At 36.5% G+C, this 18,428-nt stretch overlaps 4 protein-coding genes and 1 long non-coding RNA gene across 5 annotated transcripts in view; 2 read left to right on the plus strand and 3 right to left on the minus strand.

Annotated features, from left to right (window-relative positions):
- LOC107722810 (glycerol-3-phosphate acyltransferase 3) overlaps positions 1-3,134 on the minus strand; it is a 6,993-nt gene extending 3,859 nt beyond the window's left edge. Inside the window, exons 1-5 of the mRNA XM_016531287.1 lie at positions 2,999-3,134; positions 2,017-2,212; positions 1,620-1,686; positions 704-998; positions 264-338 (exon numbers count right to left, since the gene is read on the minus strand). Coding sequence (XP_016386773.1) covers positions 264-338; positions 704-998; positions 1,620-1,686; positions 2,017-2,212; positions 2,999-3,009 — 644 coding nt within the window. The 5' untranslated portion in view covers positions 3,010-3,134. The remainder of the gene's footprint in view (positions 1-263; positions 339-703; positions 999-1,619; positions 1,687-2,016; positions 2,213-2,998) is intronic.
- Positions 3,135-3,565: 431 nt separating this feature from the next.
- Positions 3,566-7,824, plus strand: abraxas1 (abraxas 1, BRCA1 A complex subunit). Its single transcript, XM_016531322.1, has 9 exons — positions 3,566-3,775; positions 3,908-3,998; positions 4,150-4,186; positions 4,556-4,622; positions 4,734-4,930; positions 5,038-5,157; positions 6,019-6,103; positions 6,204-6,318; positions 7,331-7,824. Exons 1-9 carry the CDS (start codon positions 3,689-3,691, stop codon positions 7,705-7,707), a joined length of 1,176 nt encoding a protein of 391 aa, XP_016386808.1. The 5' UTR covers positions 3,566-3,688; the 3' UTR covers positions 7,708-7,824.
- A 138-nt stretch (positions 7,825-7,962) lies between these two features.
- LOC107722833 (28S ribosomal protein S18c, mitochondrial-like) lies at positions 7,963-8,850 on the minus strand. The gene is made up of 5 exons (XM_016531323.1): positions 8,791-8,850; positions 8,586-8,669; positions 8,449-8,506; positions 8,305-8,364; positions 7,963-8,173 (listed from the first exon to the last, which is right to left on the minus strand). Exons 1-5 carry the CDS (start codon positions 8,791-8,793, stop codon positions 8,097-8,099), a joined length of 282 nt encoding a protein of 93 aa, XP_016386809.1. The 5' UTR covers positions 8,794-8,850; the 3' UTR covers positions 7,963-8,096.
- Positions 8,851-8,928: 78 nt separating this feature from the next.
- On the minus strand, positions 8,929-9,565 carry LOC107722834 (uncharacterized). Its single transcript, XR_001637848.1, has 3 exons — positions 9,393-9,565; positions 9,099-9,157; positions 8,929-8,957 (listed from the first exon to the last, which is right to left on the minus strand). It is a non-coding gene; the product is annotated as an uncharacterized LOC107722834 (long non-coding RNA).
- An 832-nt stretch (positions 9,566-10,397) lies between these two features.
- Positions 10,398-18,428, plus strand: part of LOC107722826 (helicase, POLQ like) — a 9,354-nt gene continuing 1,323 nt past the window's right edge. The window contains exons 1-17 of the mRNA XM_016531314.1: positions 10,398-10,863; positions 10,943-11,522; positions 11,626-11,804; positions 11,935-12,135; positions 12,715-12,787; positions 12,880-12,977; positions 13,055-13,153; positions 13,274-13,419; positions 15,071-15,310; positions 15,411-15,552; positions 15,634-15,738; positions 15,826-16,036; positions 16,259-16,416; positions 16,824-16,922; positions 17,279-17,452; positions 17,567-17,680; positions 17,804-17,938. Of these exons, the coding sequence (XP_016386800.1) occupies positions 10,672-10,863; positions 10,943-11,522; positions 11,626-11,804; positions 11,935-12,135; positions 12,715-12,787; positions 12,880-12,977; positions 13,055-13,153; positions 13,274-13,419; positions 15,071-15,310; positions 15,411-15,552; positions 15,634-15,738; positions 15,826-16,036; positions 16,259-16,416; positions 16,824-16,922; positions 17,279-17,452; positions 17,567-17,680; positions 17,804-17,938 (2,946 nt within the window). The 5' untranslated portion in view covers positions 10,398-10,671. The remainder of the gene's footprint in view (positions 10,864-10,942; positions 11,523-11,625; positions 11,805-11,934; positions 12,136-12,714; positions 12,788-12,879; positions 12,978-13,054; positions 13,154-13,273; positions 13,420-15,070; positions 15,311-15,410; positions 15,553-15,633; positions 15,739-15,825; positions 16,037-16,258; positions 16,417-16,823; positions 16,923-17,278; positions 17,453-17,566; positions 17,681-17,803; positions 17,939-18,428) is intronic.

The raw sequence follows: 18,428 nt of genomic DNA on the forward strand, positions 1-18,428 counted from the left end.
TCTAATCAGATTCAATGATCTATGCTAAGCTACAGCTAAAAGTGCTACCGCCAGACCCGGAGATCGGCTGAATGGATTAGAAAACGGTAAAACTCAACTGTTTAACTCTAGGGGAGTTGGAAAATGAGCCTATTTTCAAAAATAGTGGAGTGTTCCTTTAAGACTGGTTTTGTGGTCCAGGGTCACATTTCTTATTCAATCTGTCCATAAATGAAAGACAAGAGGGTATGATCTAATTAATTATGTCATGCAATATTAATTACTTGCTGCTAGGAAGTAATCCAACAAGAGTAGTTCCTATCACCAACCAACTCAATCCGATAACAGCCAACGTGATCCTATGACAAAGAGCAATAACATGATTAAATACACATATAGGTGAATCACAAAAAAGACATCCAGGTCACATTTCTAGGTCACAATAATGAGATTTGTAATATGTAATAAAATTAAATTAAAATTCAACATGCTGAAATATTATTACAATGTAAAATAGATGTTTTCTATTATGTTGGAAATAGTTGTGCTGCTTAATATTTTGTGGAAACCATGATACATTATTTTCAATTGTTTAAGATGATTATACGTTTAAAAGAATAGCATTTGTAATGTTTTTACAAATGTCTTCGTCACTTTTGATCAATTTAATGCATCCTTGATGACTTAATGTCACTTGATAAATGAAATATCACTCTAGTCTCACCTGAGAGGCAACAAGATACAGTAACGTATAAAAACTCCCAGGCCCCATATGATGGTGAGCCGCACACTGATATAACGAAAGTTGTTGTTGGTTCTCGTGAGGAGGTTCCAAGAAGCCAGTTCCTCCGACGTGAAGCGCTGAGTCACCTGATCCTCAACAATGTTCTCAATGCCTTTCTTACAGAAATAGAAGGCATCGCACAGTGTAAAGTCTCCCCCCGCCAGATTTTTAGGATGGGATCGTCGCAGCTCTCCAATTTCCTCCTCCATAGAGCCATCATCTTTCTCGATGATCCCTGAGAACACATTATGAATTTGAAATGAGACCAGATAGAGAAGGAGAAAACTACACCATGCCTGTGGAGCACCACTGTTTGACACAGTTGCCTCCATTTATATTAATTGATTTGTTTTGTTTTTTTGTCTGGATATAATAATGTAAGCATGATTTCATTTATGTCCTGAGCTCCGGATTTAAGCAAAAAATGCCCTGTCTGAAGCTGGGTAAAGTTCATAAATAAGATCAACTGAAATTATGAAATCCACCACTTGCTGCAATACCAATTACAGTATGTTCAATAGACTGACCGTGACTGACAGGCAGCAGGCCAGCAGCATTTTAAACATTATTTTCTTACTGGAAAGAGTTGTGTCAACTAAAACGCGAAACTTGTGAGATTTGTCATCATATAAATTGACTGCATAAATGCTAGAAAAGAAAACATAAAACAGCAAACAAAGGCAGCAAATTAAAGCAAACTTTTTTATTACTGTCTAATATGCAGCATCAGTAATTCTAAAGAGGAAGCGGTGGCTTCACATGAAGTTATCTTGAAACCAAACACTTGAGTTTTACGCACATGATGTCTTGCACTTACAAATACTTTTGCATTGACAGACATGCTCATTTCACTCACCATTGGCTGACTGTAATGGCAGTGTTGGCTGTTCCTTCTGTCCTCTTTGGATCCTGAGAGTCGCCCACTGCCACAGAATGCAAGTTTATGTTCAGGAACCCATTGAAACAGTGCTTCCTACATACAGACACTTAAACTGTCATGTACAAATCAAATATCAATATGTCCTTTTCGAAATTAAATACTAGAAACTAAACTCCTGACAATTAAATTTTAGTTTCATGCCTTTTGACCCTCTTTTGCAAGTTTGTCTTGGCATCATCAACTTCTGTCAGGTCTAGGTAAAGGAAAAAACTTTTCTATGTTTGCATTTACAATTATTTTATATATGATCAGATATGGAAAGAAATTAATGGTCATATCTCTTTAAAAATTAGACATGATTTAGAGCTATTACCTCCAGTGTCTTAACCAGCACCTTGATGTAGATATCTGTGAAGCCCAGGGACACACCAAACATAGCAGGTAACACGATGAGCCCCACTACAATGGACAGCCACACATGGAAGAGCACGAATGCAATGTCCCAAGCACCTTCCATCTCTGCTGTCCTTCCTGTCAGTCTATGGGACAGGGCTCTGAGCTCGGGCCATCTGCTCAAGCGGGTGAAGGCAAAAGCCAAAACAGAAGTGGTGCGTGTTTAAAATGTCGTAATCAGTGTGTTAGTACTGCCTCTGGGGAAATTTTTTCATGTGGTTGGTGGCCTGTTTCTGTATTACTGTACAGCATCTGACCTGTTTATTGCTGAGTTCACCTTAACAAATAACACTGTAAACATTTTTAAAACACTAAAATAAAAAATAAAAATCTGTTAGCCTAATTGTTAGCCTAAATTATGATTTTACTTAACACAAATATGAAATCAAACAGCTTATAAGAACCTATCTGAATATTTTTGTCATTTTATTTTATATAATTTTCTTGTTTTTATTATAATGACGTCTAATAGATCTACAAGTTTAGTATTCTATTGGTAGAATAGCTGAATAGCTGCTGGTATTTTTATTTTATTTTATGATATTGATAGCTGTAGTAATTATTATGGTATTTTATGATATGATATTAGCTGTAGTAGCCTAACTTATTTAGGCGGAACATGTAAGGGGGGTCTCCGTAATGTTTTAAGAAGAAGACACTCTTCCTTATAGCTAATCAGAAAAGCATATTATCTAAATACAATTCTACTAGATGATTTTAGGGAACTATAATGTTACCTATAAAATAATTATCGAAAACTTTTAGGGCTTGAGTTGTCCGTCTCCTTTCCGTTATCACTCAGAAACCGCTGTGCCATAAGAGCGTAACAAGAGTATCACATGAGCAGTAAAACAACAACAACCTAACAAAGATTAAGATTCAGTGTAACACCTTCACAATACCTCGATAACATTCATCTCTTCATTACAGACGTCTGAAGTCGATGTTACATATACTGTATATCTCAAATCCTGAAGCTATGTCCGAAAAAGTTTTCGTGTGACTGGTTACAAAGTTCGGACACATATGGTTCTACATGATGCACTAGCGCCACCCTGTGTGACGTTATGATAATCGTTATCATAAACGCGCTATATCTGATGAAAATGTATCGCTAAACGATGTTAAACTATAACACGTAAAATATTTGGAAAACATAAAAGAAACACACACACACACACACACACATATATATATATATATGTAACGTTATATAAATCAGCCTTCTAGCTTACTGGGAAGTAGCCTATGATATGACAGTGAAGAAATTTTGCAAGCATGAAATCCCAGCGATGCAATTTTGCAATGTTTGTCCTAAATTCCCCTCAAAATAAAAGTATGCTTTAAAACCACAAGTAGTTTCCCGAAAACTAAAATTTCTATGGTCTATGCTGATTCTAATGTAGAACGCGTAAATTCCTCCGCACCACATGGTGGCAGCATGAGCAAGACTTTAGCTGTAAACTGCCGTCTCTTATGCTGAGAATAAGTAAACGAAACCTACAAGCGCAGAAAGTTTATACATGTAGCATAGAAACTATAACTTAAAACTATGACGTTGCGATAGTTAACTCACGGTTTAGTCCAAAAGCATGGAGGAATTCAACACAACCGTCCGTATATCGGGTTTCGTGTTGAGTTCACTGATGTTTCATCATTTGAACAGTGATGCGGATGTGGTAAGTGACAAAAGATCCCAATGTGACCTGATCCTTGGTTGTGAAATAAATTGTAAAATAAGAAGTCAAATATGTATGCTAAGCACTTCCTCAGTCCCATAACTTCTGTTTACATCTGCTCTATGTTAAAAGGAAGGTCTTATTCTTGGAGAAAGTGTGGGAGAGGAGAACTGTAGGATCACAGACTCACAAATTGATCACATACAGTTTGAGCACACTATAAGTAAGTTGACTCTAATTATTTCATATTTTCATATAATAGTCATAATCCAAAACCTAAAGTGTGCCGAGAAGGAATATATATCATATGATCAATGACAACAAATATACCATAACAACAAAACAGTAGTGTCATGATGTTTTCTCTTTTTCAGATATTCAGAAACACATCCCTTGTCATAATCTCCATAGGTAAGTCAATTGTTCAGTATTTTTTTCCCCCCATAAACCTCTTTTTATATAAAGCAGTGGTTCTCAGCTGGTTTTGCTTTATGACCTGGATTTTAAATTTGGACATAAAGTGGTGACCCAGGGTACAGAATTGTTTATCATACAAATATGTACTGAAAATCAAGTATTGCACAAAAAAATGACTTATGAAAAAATATGAATCTTATATTTATACAGTGTATTACTATTCACATTTAGCATTTTTATGTATTTATTTTTACCCAGAGTGACCCATTTTTTCGGACCACAACTCACCAGTTGAAAACCACTGATATAGAGGTTTTAAAAATATAGACATTTTATTTACCATTGCCTCAATCCTCTTGAAAGCTTCTACAGTAACGCTGGTGATGTGAGTGAGGAGAAAATAAGACAAATTTTGTCTGATTACAAAGAGGTATTTCCTACTTTTTAAAACATTTACTCATTTTCTACTGCTGAATATATCCAAAATGTGATTTGCATTAACAAATTGTGTTTTTCTTATTACACATTTACTTGTGTCAAGGAGAATGTGATTGGTTGGTACAGACAACGAAGAAACTCCAGACAGCAAATGACCTTCATGGAACAAGTGATTCATCGGAATATGAGAAAGATTCTGTCCAGTCAGGAACTTGTTTTTATGCTGCTCACACCGTCTCAGGCAACAGCATCAGGCTCCACCCATCGCCTTGAGTTCTCTGCTTTCATTTGGCACAGCAAGTGAGATCTGAAGATTTTGCACTCAACTCTGGCACTCAAACATTCAGCAGATTTTTTTGAAGCTTAGAGAACAAATGTAACTAAATGTTTTTATTATCTCCATGCAGCCAGTACATCAACATCCCCATCTTGGTGAGCAACCTGGGAAACCTTGAACAGCAGGACTACTGGAGCGTGTCAGGCACATGTTCTTCTTTAGGAGAGAGTCAAGCTGTTAATCGACACAGGTACATTCAGAATATATGTTTTAATTGCAGTTAAAGGAATAGTTAACCCAGAAATGAAATTTAACTGAAAATGTAGATGTATTTGCTGAACATGTAGATGAGTTTGTTTCTTCGTTGGAACAGATTTCGGGAAACTTAGCATCACATTACTTGCTTACCAATGGATCTTCTGCAGTGGATGGGTGCCGTCAGAATAAGAGTCCAAACAGCTGATAAAAAAAAAACATCACAATAATACACACTCTAGACTCTAGTCTATCAAGTAATGTCTTGTTTCTTAGAAACATTTTTTTTGCTTCACAAGACATTAATTGATGGACTGGAGTCATGTGGATTACATTTGGATTATCGTGATGTTTTATCAGCTGTTTGGACTCTCATTCTGACGGCACCCATTCACTGCAGAGGATCCATTGGTGAGCAATGATGTAATGCTAAATGTTCTGATGAAGAAACAAACTCATCTACATCTTGGATAGGTGCGTTTTCAGCAAATGTTCATTTTTGAATGAACTATATCTTTCAAGGCTTTTTAGTGGTCTTGTCAAGGCAATCTTTTTTGCCTGGTAGATGATAAAACCATCCCAGTGGCTTACAATTAAGGAGGTACATCTAGAGGTCAGAATATCAAAGAGGTCTGGAGGATCATGACATTGACAACTATCCTTAAAACCACCCATCAGTGCACATTCAGGAAACCTTAATAATGTTTTAAACAAAAACATATTTAGGAAACCTTAGCAACCACATAGCAATACCCTGGCAATGCATGAGCAAGCGCCGCTCACATTTCCTTCAGAAAATATACAAATCTAGCTTTTTCTTTAGAAGTGATAAATATATTTTTTTCTTATGTGTCAGGACAAAATTCTTCTGCTCGGGGGATGATTTAAAGGAGGTCGGAAATATCAGCAACATGAATGATGCCTTGTTAGGAGAAATGAAGGTTAGTATCTACGTTCCTTATTAGTTGTGAAATTTTATCCAGTGTGATTTGAATATTTGTAAATCACATGAAAATTTCATATCCATCTTTTGTTATACAGAAAGTGTGTGAGGAAGTGGAGAAGAGTGAAAGAGCTGTAGAGAAGCTTCAAGAAGACATCACACAGCTCAAGGAGGCGATCAGGAAACGGAAGAGAAACTCTGAGAAAAATGAAAGTAAGGTCCATTATCTCTAGTGCACTGTATGACAACTGAGGCTGGTCTGCGCAGATTTCAAACATAAAAGGGCTTCAGTCTTGTAGTGTGCGCTTGGATACAGATTGTTGTAAGGTAGCACTTGTAACGCTATTTTTGTATTTAATTGCTACATTTTATTACTCTTCTCATTGTAAGAGTATAATATTACATACGTTTTTGGTTCATCAGATTATTATAATTGTTTATATTTCATACTGGTTTGTACAAACTGCAAATTAGGTTTATTATCTTTAACCAAAACTAAAGACAAAAAAAAGTTTCATTACTTGAAATAAAATATAAAATTTCAGCTAGTTGTCAAGGCAGCATTTCTTGTCTTCATTTAAGCTGAAGTACTAAAATAATTGTAATAATAATAAAACTAAAAAGTAATAACTATATAGAAATATTTTTTAAAAAGAATAAAATTGACAATTATATGAAATTACTAAAACATATTACATTTAAAATGAAAACAGAATATGAAAAAATGAAATCTAATTCAAAATATTAACAAAACTATAATAGTACATCAGTGATACAAAAATGACACTGCCACAGATTTACAATAACAAAAACGGCTTGCATAGACTGTCTTCATTCAGAAACTATTCAGTGTTTGATACCACAAATATCAGGGTATTTCATAAACTGTGACCGATGTAAACCCTATAAATAGGGTAAAGATCTTTGTTATTCAAACATCCTGATTTTATGTCCGTGGATATTTTACTGAAACCACAGAACTATTTGTCACAGTTAAAACATCATAAAATCAATTAAATTAAAGATGTAATATTTCTAGTGCACTTTATATTAATTCCTCCAAGGCCAGTCACACACTGAAAGATAGAACTGTTTGCAACTAGCACGCTACGAACTGAGGCATCTTATCACAGATTTAAAACGTAAAAGGGCTTCAGTCTCTGTGCGCTTGGGTACAGAGGTTTAATGTTGCAGTTGTAACTCTATGAATAACATTGCCTTTCAGCCCAAAAACGCGCCTCTCCAGATGAACCCAAAGAGAATGTTCTTCTGTGCTCAGCTCTCAGAACGCTCTTCCCCGATGCGCCTTCATTACAGACACAAACCCTCACTGTTCAGGGCTTCCCTGTATTAGAACTGTGCTGTAATACCGACCATAACATTGATATTCCCACCAAGCTGCCTCTGATTCTGGAGAATCAACACACCAAGAGGAAGGACACAGCCCCCCGACTCAGGAAAAAATGCCTCGTAGCTAGTTATCCTCAGAGACTTAAAAGGAAGAGGAAAACTAATAATACCAGCGAGTTGGCCTCCGAGAGCGGGTCAGATACAGAGGTTGAGATGAACGGACAGAGCAGAAGTAACTCTCCTATCTTTTAAAGAATGCAACTGAGCCTGGTTTTATTGGTACAGCAATCTAACCAAGACTGGAAAGCATGACCCATTTTATACCTGGAGGTTGCTTAATATGCGTGCTCATCTAAAATTGCGCTATTTTGTTAATTGTTTAATATCATTTTTTTTTTACTTTATTTGTAAATGTTTATAAATTCCTTGAAAATTAAATACTGAATTCACATATGTGGCATTTTTATTTAATTGAATTTTATTCATTTTTTCATTATAATAGTAGTATAATACTCCATGGATTTCAGGTTCATCAGGTTATAATTATGTTCCACTTTATTTTTCACCATTTTATGTATTTTACAAAGCACAGATTTACAGAAACAAAAGGCTGGTCTGCAGTGTCAGTCTTCATACAGAACCTATTCAAAATGTTTGATACCACAAATATCAGGGTCTTTAATAAACTGTGGATCCTTCAGAGTGACTGACATAAAACCTGTAGACATTACAAAGACCTTTGTTAGTCAAATATCCTGGTTTTACTGTATATCTATGGATATTGTACTGAAAACACATGTATATTTCATTCATAAAAATAAAAACAAATTAAAGCCATAAATTCTTTACCCATTGAACGAGCTTTCTTTATTGCCTTTGATACTTCTTTCTGCTTTCGACCACACAAGCCTGTGAGCAAGAGTTACGGTGTCCTAAATTACTGAAACATTTATAAAAAATATTAATGTGAACATCTGAACTCAGTCCACTCACCTGTTATGTGTCTGCCATATATTCTGCCTGTGTGTGGTGAAATGAACTGAGACAACAGCTGGAGAAAAAGAGCATTTTGATTATTTTGCCAATAAAAATGTATAACTGATATTCATATTCCTGCTCATTTGACCAACCTGAACGTTTCTGAAGTCTACCGTTATATTGCACAGGATGCAAGTTTTTGGGGGGGTCTTGTATGGGTTTTCCATTTTGATAGGCTGGATAAGACATCATGTTGTAATATTAATGCAAATCATTCAAATGGTTTCAGAGAACTTCAACAATTAAACTGTCAAGCAGAAACGCATGTAAAAAAAATAAAATAAAATAAAAACTTACCATATCACCTTTCTTAAGAGGTTCTTGCTGACATGTTGTCAGACTTCTGATGCATTGTGCTGAAACAGATGAAATCTTTTTACATTTCATGACTAACATGCTATCATACATTTAAAAAAATCCGGGTCAGGACATCAACTCTTGTATGGGTTTTCCATTTTGATAGGCTGGATAAGACATCATGTTGTAATATTAATGCAAATCATTCAAATGGTTTCAGAGAACTTCAACAATTAAACTGAAACCTGAAAATTAAAAAAAATTAAGCAGAAACGCATGTAAAAAAATAAAATAAAATAAAAACTTACCATATCACCTTTCTTAAGAGGTTCTTGCTGACATGTTGTCAGACTTCTGATGCATTGTGCTGAAACAGATGAAATCTTTTTACATTTCATGACTAACATGCTATCATACATTTTAAAAAATCCGGGTCAGGACATCAACCTATATTTTCCTTTAACATATAGGTTAATCAAATAATTACATTATTAAGCTGTGTGCTTACGAAAATGTCCTAGTTACTGGGTAAGAGAATAACTAAATGTCTTGGAAAGCATTTTGCATACAAAAAGATTGAGAAAATAATGTTGCAGAGATACCTGTAGCCCTAGGTGTGACCGGTTGTTTGGGAAGAGCCTGTAATAACAGGCGACCAAAAGAAAGGGCAAACATTCCTCGATGTGTTCAGGAGGCCACCATGACAGTTTCTTCCTGCTTCTTCAGAGTCGTTTAGCGCGGTTATGGTTAAGTTTGTTGCAATCTGCAGCCACCTACAGGACCGGAGCAAGCGAACTTTACTTCAAGGGCCTTTACATATAATTGATATACAAAAGAAACGATAAAGGTGCAAAGGTAAATCAAATAAAATAATAGAATGTTTGTATAAAAAGCTGTAATAGTTTTATAGATTTTGCATTCTTGAAAGACTCGCACTCAGCTTTATTTCACTATTGTTGGAAACTGGAGGACGTTTGAAAAACGTTTTTAGTTAATGATATATTTAAAGTTATAGTTATTGATATATAATAACATCATATAAATAATATTTCACAGTTGAAGAGTCAATGATAAAATAAAATAATAAAATACTGCGAAACTTGTATAAAAAGCTCAAGTGGTTTTGTAGATTTTTCTATATATATATATATATTATATAAGTGTATGGACAATTCTGGATTCTTGAAAGACTCAGCTTTCACCCCCTCTGTTTTGGAAAGAGAATATTTAAATACATTCGAACCACTGATAAAGAACCAATGGTAAATAATACAAATAAAATATAATAAAATAATAGAACAATTGTCTGAAAAGATTTTGTAGTTGTATAGATTTTGCAAGTGCATGGATCATTTTGCATTCTTGAAAACATTGCAATCAGCTTTTATGTCTTGTGAAAATGCGTTTCATTAATAAAGAATCAATATAAAATAAAATATGACATTTATATAAAAAGCTTATGGAGTTTTATATATATATATTTTCTTTTCATTTTCGGAAGAGTTTATTCAAGTCTGTTTCTGTGAAGGACTGGAGGGACTTTTGTTCTGCTTTCTCTCGTCTTGACGCTTTAACAGTCACGTGGTCCAAAGGCGACCTCCCATTGGTCATCTCTATCACTCATCTTTTCGAAAGTCCTCGCTTTTGGTAAACATTGGTTAGTGTGTCGCCGCTCACTATTATTTTGTGTAATAATAGATATTAGTTGTTTTGTTATTGTTTTGATCTCGTGATGGCCAGGTACTTAACCGTCATACAGACTTGACTATGGGTGAATAAACAGCTTCGACTCTTTGTTGTGGTGTCAATTACTAACCCGACAATACGTTAGTATTGTCACGCAATGTTGTAAAATCAGTGTCCAGTAGCTTTACAGTAGTAATGTATACTGACAACCACATGCACGAGATTGTGGTAAAGCGCAACTTTTCCTCAAGAAAGAGATCAAGGGATGGCATGAGAAGTCACATCACTCCAGCCAAGAAGCGGTCCAGTTTCACATCAGAAACATGCTCTACTGTTGAAGGACACACTTATACTCAAAACACGAGTGAGAATAAAGGCACAGAGCTGGTAAGCAGCCCCTTCTTACTTTCAGTGAAAGATGTACATTGATTTCAAGCATGCCAGTGGTGTTTCTTTTCTTATGCAGTGCTGCAGTGACAATGAGGACTTATTTGAGGGTTATGACAGCATTGTGGGTGACAGCGCCTTTTTAGCTAAGCTTGAAGATGTGGAACTCCAAATGAGGCAGTGTCACGACCAGCAGACTCAGAATGCCTGTGAGGATGACCTTTCAGACTCAATCTTAGCAGAGGATTTCAGAGATTCACCACCCAGAGCTTTGCCAAGCTCTCAACTTGAATTTCAAAAAGCTGTCACGACCCCAGACAAAAGGCCTTCCAGGAGTGCACATAACACCTCTACTCCTGATTTGATGAATCCCAGGCCAGCTGTCAATCACGCAGATCTCATTGTCAACAAGCCACCCCCAAAGGCCAGAAGAAGCATGAAAGATCATCTTAAGAAAGTACTGATAGACAATGCAGCAACATCCAGTACTGTCTCCAAGACAGTACAACAAAAGGAAGCTGTGATGACTGAAGAAATTAGTTTTGCCATGCAGGCCATGGAGTCCATATCAGCTGAGCAGGATCTGGGCCCTTTTTTTGGTCTCCCATCCAAAGTTAAAGACCTTATTTTTATATTAAAGGGAATCCAGGACTTGTATGGTAAGTATTTCACATCCTTTCCATTCCAGTTTTGTCCTTATCGGCATCTGGCAAATCAGTGTTTTAATCCTCTTGTTATTTTCCATTCTCTTTGTGGTTTTAGAATGGCAGAAGACGTGTTTGAGCCTGGATTCGGTGCAACAAAGGAGAAATCTAATTTATTCTTTACCAACAAGTGGAGGAAAGACTCTAGTGGCAGAGATTCTCATATTTAAAGAGCTCTTGTGTAGAAAGAAAGATGCACTGCTTATTTTGCCATACATATCCTTGGTTCAGGAAAAGGTATGTGTTTATGTATTTATGTATGTTTTATGTATTATCTAAACAGTGGGGCAATCAAGTGTAAATCAAGCCGTTTTGGATCATTATTACTGTATTGTTAATCCACTTATATGCATTGATTTGCCTTTAGGTTCGAGGGTTGTCTAGCTTTGGAATTGAGTTGGACTTCATGGTCGAGGAGTATGCTGGCAGTAAAGGGAGGTTTCCTCCAGTCAAGAGAAGAAATAAAAACTCTCTGTACATTACAACTATTGAGAAGGGACACAGTCTTGTCAATTCACTGATCGAGAATGACCGTCTAGAGAATATTGGCCTGGTTGTTGTGGATGAGGTATGTATCACAAACTATTATTATTATTATTAAAGTATATTTTTTATTGTGTTTCGGTTTTGTTTTGATACACTAGTACCGAAAAGTTTGGGTTCGGTAGGATTTATTTGAAAGAAGCCTCTTGTGCTCACCAGGGCTGCATTTATTTGACATTTATTTTTCATACATACAGTAATATTGTAAAATATAATTAAAATTTAAAATAGTTCCAATAATATATTTTAAAATGTAATTTATCTCTGAGATGGTAAAGCTGAATTTTCAGCAGCCATTGCTCCAGTCTTCAGTATCGCATGATCCATTAGAAATCATTCTAATATACTGATTTGGTGCTCAAGAAACATTTCTTCTTATTGTAAATATTGAAAACAGTTGTGCTACTTAAAATTTTTGTGGATTTTTTTTTTCAGGATTCAGCAGCATTTTATTTGAAATACATTTTTGTAACAATGTCTTAAATGCCATTTGTGATCAATCTAATGCATCCTTGCTGCATAAAACAATTTAAAAAATCTTACCGATCCCAAACTTTTGAACAGTAGTGTATATAAGCTTTTCAAATGAATGTCTTTTTTTCAGCTCCATATGCTTGGTGATGGGAGCAGGGGGGCAATTCTTGAAATGACGTTGTCAAAGATTCTGTACATGAGCAGTGAGTACCCGAAAATCACACATGCAGTACTCTATTTGTGTGATGGTCACTCATTACAGATTCTGATTAACCCCATTGTTATTTCTCCACAGAATCCACCCAAATTATTGGTATGAGTGCAACATTAGGCAACGTGGGAGATCTTCAGACCTTCCTGAAAGCTGAAAACTACACCAACGACTTCAGACCTGTAAGACTGTGACTATGATTTAATAAGGCTTTAAATTTGATCAGCTCAATTCAAATAAATAACTGGTGATTCTGTAGGTTGAGCTGAAAGAGTATGTAAAAATAAAGGACAGCATATACGAAGTTGACCCAAGGGAAGAGACATGCTTCAGTTTCTCACGACTCCTGGATTTTAAGGTATTGATAATCTCTCATGGCCAAAACCCCACAGTGCTAAGCTTTTTTTTTTTTTTTTTTAACTCAATAAGATATCAATCTACTGTGCTTATTGAACCTTTGTGCGATGGACTTTTTCAGTACTCCAGTGGAATGCAGAAAATGGACCCTGACCGCATCATAGCTCTGGCTACTGAAGTCATCCCTCAGCAGTCCTGCCTCATTTTCTGTGCCACCAAGAAGAACTGTGAGAATCTAGCTGGAATGATCTGCAAGTATTTAAATAAGTGAGTAGACCTTTAGAGTCCTTAAAGGTGTAGTCCACCAACCCTCTACATTGCGAGTAAATCACTCGCATATGCGACTAAATCTTTACTCTGGGCGACTAAATGATGTCTAATATTAGCCAATTGCTAATACATTCTCAGATTTTACTCGCCAGTGTGTGAGTTGTAGGCTAAGTATATGATTAGCACAGATATATTTTCACTCGCCGAACACTCCGACTGAGCGCATCAGAGTTTCACTCTCCGCCAAGCGATCTGTACGGTGGCCGAGAAGTGCAAAGCAAATCACAATTCTGAAAACAAAATAACAAATTACAAACGCAAATGCAAGTCTACAAAACAAAATAACAATTCAGAAAGCACAACAACAATTCAGAAAACATTATAACAAGTCAGAAAACACAATGACAAATCAGACAAACCTCACAATTCTGAAAACAAAATAACAAATTACAAACGCAAATGCAAGTCTAAAAAACTAAATAACAATTCAGAAAGCACAACAACAATTCAGAAAACATTATAACAAGTCAGAAAACACAATGACAAATTCGAAAACAAAATAACAAGTCAGAAAACACAACGACAAATCCGAAAACAGATTAACAAGTCAGAAAACACAACGACAAATCCGAAAACAAATTAACGAGTCAGAAAACACAACGACAAATCAGACAAACTGGAAGAGGTAGGTATAGTTTGAGACAGCGCCATTGGTTTGGGATTACTCACCGCTGACTGGACGAGACATCTGTCAATCAACGTATACAGGGAAGAACCAGCCGAAGAACAGCAGAGTCGTGGTGGAAAGTTCGGAGATGGTATTAAAGTAGCTCAGTTTAAATGTATTGTATGAATTGCCTTTACTCTGGAATAAAAAATACGGGGTTTCTATTTACATTTAGTTAAAAGTGGCTGTAAATTATCAGCTCCTGTGGCGCAGATGGACAAGTGCGTGCCCTTGGCTTTTTGACGCGATCGACCCGGGTTCGATCCCGCCTTTTGCCGAACTTTTTTCCCCTCCCTTTTCAAATCTCGTATTAGCAATGGATTCTATTTACACTAAGTGCAAATACCTATTTACTTTAGCAATATGCTATTTACACTAAGTGCAAATATCTATTTACACTATGTATACTACTTGTTGCAAATAGTGGCAATTATCTGCACTTCAGTATTGTAGTACATTATAAAACAGTATGCAATAATAACGTATTGAGTGTAAATTATAATTTTAATTATTAAATGGATGCCACCTTATTGGTACAATAAAGCCCTCCCTACACCTACCCTAATGGCGATTCAATTGCCAAGGTGTTCGTAGAGGGCTGTCCACCCAAAAATGAAAATGCTGTTATCATTTATTGACCCTCATGTCATTCCAAACCTGTATGACTTTATTTCTTCTGCAGAACACAAAAGAAGATATTTTGAAGAATGTTGGTAACCTAATGGTTTTGGGTCTTATTGACTACCATAGCATGGACAAAAAATACTGTGGAATTCAGTGGCACCTGAAACTGTTTGATTACCATTCTTCAAAATACCATCTTTTCAGAATTTTCATTTTTGGGTGGACTATCCCTTTAAAGTGCTTTTACATTTTTTTTTTTCATTGACATTTGAAATTAAACCTCTCCTTTTTTTCCAGGGAGTTTCTGAAACACAAGGAGGCAGAGAAAGCCACTCTTCTGAGTGAACTGAAGAACAGTGGGAATGGATCATTGTGTCCTGTGCTACAGAAGACTGTGCCCTTTGGCCTGGCCTACCACCACAGTGGCCTGACCAGTGATGAGAGGAAGTTGGTGGAAGAGGCCTATTCCTCAGGGGTGCTCTGCCTCCTCACCTGCACCTCAACTCTCGCCGCTGGCATCAACCTTCCCGCACGCAGGTTTGTCTAGGCCTATACATCTGAAAGCACAAGTGGTCAAATCAAATATGTTTAAGTATTGAAAGGGGTTTCTTAATCATGTGCATGTGCTACTTCTCAGGGTGATTCTGCGGTCCCCATATGTAGCTGCAGAGTTTTTAAAGAGAAGTCAGTACAAACAGATGGTGGGCAGAGCAGGACGAGCAGGTATTGATGCCATGGGTGAGAGTATCCTGATCCTGCAGGACAAAGATATAAACATGGTAAAGAACACAGATTTTTAAATATCATATCATATATCGTATCATATATCATATCATATTATGCAACTGTTTACTCCCCAGGCCAAAAAGCTACTGTCTGCACCAATGGAGAAGTGTTACAGTAACCTGCTGCACGATGGAGGGAGGGGCCTCCTCAGTCTCGTCCTGTCACTCATCGGGCTAAAAGTATGTGAAATGTTTTGATGCAATGATACAAGAGAAATTATGTCTAGTCTAGAAGTACAAACACTAATGTGTTTCATTTGATTTTAGATAACTACAACTGTAGAACAAGTGAGGGATTTCATGAAAGGCACACTGCTTAGTGTGCAGGAGGCTCAGGTCAGTCCAGAGAGGAGTTTGTGGGATCTTACAGTCGAGTCCATAGAGACACTGAAGCAGAAGAGCCTCATCGAGGTCTCTGCTGATGTAAACAATCAAACCATTCTCCAAATCACCAGGCTTGGGAGAGCAACTTTCAAAGGTAAAACCAAACATGGCATGAGGATTTGAATAATGTAATGTTTCGATGAGTAAGAAATGATTCGATATATTTACTCATTTACCACATGGTGGCAATATGACCCAGTTTAAAAATGATACATTAGCAAAGAGAAACATTTCTAGCCTCTCTTTTTATTATCATTGGTTTTTCAGAGCCTCCTTTTTGTAATGTTTCCATTTAAATTGGTACTTGTTGTTTTAGGTTCAGTAGACCTAAGCTGCTGTGATCTGCTTTACCGAGACTTATCAAAGGGGCTGGAGGGTTTACTCCTCAATAGTTTTCTTCACTTAGTTTATCTGGTCACTCCATATGACATGGTGCATCAATGCAAGCCAGATTGGATGATCTACTTCAGGCAGGTGGGATGCTTTCGTCAGGTTAAACCTATTTTAGTGATACACTACCGTTCCAATGTTCGGGCTTGGTAAGATATTTAAAATGTTTTTGAAAGAATCCTCTTATGTTCACCAAGGCTGGTTCTTTGATGAATAGAAAGTAAAAAAAAAATGTAACATTATAAATGTCTTTACTCTCACTGTCATCAATTCAATGCATCCTTGCTGAATAAAAGTTTTAATTTCTTAAGAAAAAATCTTAATGACCCCAAACTTTGAACAGTAGTGTATATTACTAACTAAACCACTTTTAAGGCTGTATTTTAAGGCAACAGTGTTTGTATGTAATTTTTTTTTTTTATTAATGTCAGTGATATCCTCTACTTTAGTCTCAGCCGTGTATTCATACCTCAAATGTTTCATTGTACCAGTTTACAAATTTGTCACCTGCTGAGCAGAAGATGGCCACTGCAGTCGGAGTGCCTGAAAGTTTTGTGGCTAGAATGGCAGCGGGACAGAGCGTGAGGAAGGTTGGCAGAACAGCATTTCTTTCATATTGCAGAATACCATACTAGTAATTCACAACTTTTTGTTTGTTTAGGTAGGTATAATAGGTATAATAAGCCTAAAACTGCTGGGGAAAAAAATCATTAGCAAGAATGTTGTAAAAAAAATTTAAATGGGTCTCGAATATAGTCCCACTAATATCCTTATCCTCTTAAAGGATTACAGAGTGTTAATGCTAAATCTACAGCATTACCATTTAACCCTTATTAAGTTCCTGAGGTGAAAAATAAAGGTTTACTGTGACTTAAAGTGAAACCTCATCAGAATTAGATTTCACAATGATAGTTTTTGTTCCTGTTTTCTCTTACCCGTGTCTCAGTCTGTGGACATTGTGGTAGTGAATAGGTTGTATCTGGCTTTGGTGCTGTACTCCCTTCTGAAGGAGACAAACCTGTGGAACGTATCCGATAGATTCCAGCTGACCAGAGGCTTCGTACAGACTCTTCTCAGCTCAGCTTCCGCATTTGGCTCCTCCGTGCTGCACTTCACTGAGGTTAGGGCACATCCAGGCATCATTTAAGACATATCAGATGACATATCTACATCTGTTCCTATCTTACATTCATAAATAGATAGGAATACTATGAGATTTATCTGTCCATTTCAGGAGCTAGAGGAGTTTTGGGCCTATAAGGCTCTTCTCTCAGAGCTGACCCGTAGATTGACTTACTGTGTGCAGGCCGAGCTCATTCCACTCATGGAGGTGGCTGGAGTCATGGAGGTGTGTGTTCTTGCTGCTCATCTTGACTGCCAGTGTCTCTAAAATAACTATGACCAGAACATTTGCTGGAGAGCTCAATTTGTGTGATTTTATTTTTTCTTCTTTCATTCTCTTTTAATTCAGCATCGGGCTAAGCAGCTGTATAACGCTGGTTACAAGACTCTGGCACATCTTGCCAACGCAGATCCACAAATTCTGGTCCAAACTATTGAAAACCTCTTCAAAAGACAAGCAAATCAAATTATTGCATCAGCAAAAGTAAGTACAATGTTGCACTATAGAGCAACATTATATTTTCCAGCATAGCTTTTCTTTTTAAAGCTGCAGTCCGTAACTTTTTTTTGGTTAAAAATGATCCGAAATCAATATTTGAGCAATTACATGCCCAGCCAGTGTTCAAAACTATCGCCTTACTTTAGCCCGATTCACAACGGTTAGCTTATAATAATGTTTTCTAATTTGAGTGGTACGGGTTGGTTTTCGCACATGGCACTGCGAGGAAATTCGAGCATGGCACTGCGTCATTACGTCACGTCTGTAAACATAAAGAAGTTGTCCCGGCTACTAGGCATCCAAAATAAAAATTGTCATCATTTATTCACCCTCAAGCCAAACCAGACTTTCATAATTATTAAGAAATTATGAAGAGTGCTTTGATTGTTTTTTTTTTTTTCTTAATGCATTAAAGGAACACTCCACTATTTTTGAAAATAGGCTCATTTTCCAACTCCCCTAGAGTTAAACAGTT

This window comes from Sinocyclocheilus rhinocerous, unplaced genomic scaffold, assembly GCF_001515625.1.
Source record: "Sinocyclocheilus rhinocerous isolate Xijiao unplaced genomic scaffold, SAMN03320098_v1.1 scaffold1055, whole genome shotgun sequence".
In the NCBI taxonomy this organism is placed as follows: Eukaryota; Metazoa; Chordata; class Actinopteri; order Cypriniformes; family Cyprinidae; genus Sinocyclocheilus; species Sinocyclocheilus rhinocerous.

Excerpts from the sequence above, each read along its gene's own strand:
- LOC107722833 (XM_016531323.1), bottom strand. Across the intron at positions 8,507-8,585 it reads TAGACTTCAGAAACGTTCAG|CTGTTGTCTCAGTTCATTTC; the intron begins GTTGGTCAAATG and ends CTTTTTCTCCAG. Across the intron at positions 8,365-8,448 it reads ATATGGCAGACACATAACAG|GCTTGTGTGGTCGAAAGCAG; the intron begins GTGAGTGGACTG and ends TCTTGCTCACAG.
- abraxas1 (XM_016531322.1), top strand. The coding sequence starts at position 3,689 with ATGGAGGAATTCAACACAACCGTCCGTATATCGGGTTTCGTGTTGAGT. Across the intron at positions 4,931-5,037 it reads GCTTTCATTTGGCACAGCAA|CCAGTACATCAACATCCCCA; the intron begins GTGAGATCTGAA and ends ATCTCCATGCAG. Across the intron at positions 5,158-6,018 it reads CAAGCTGTTAATCGACACAG|GACAAAATTCTTCTGCTCGG; the intron begins GTACATTCAGAA and ends CTTATGTGTCAG.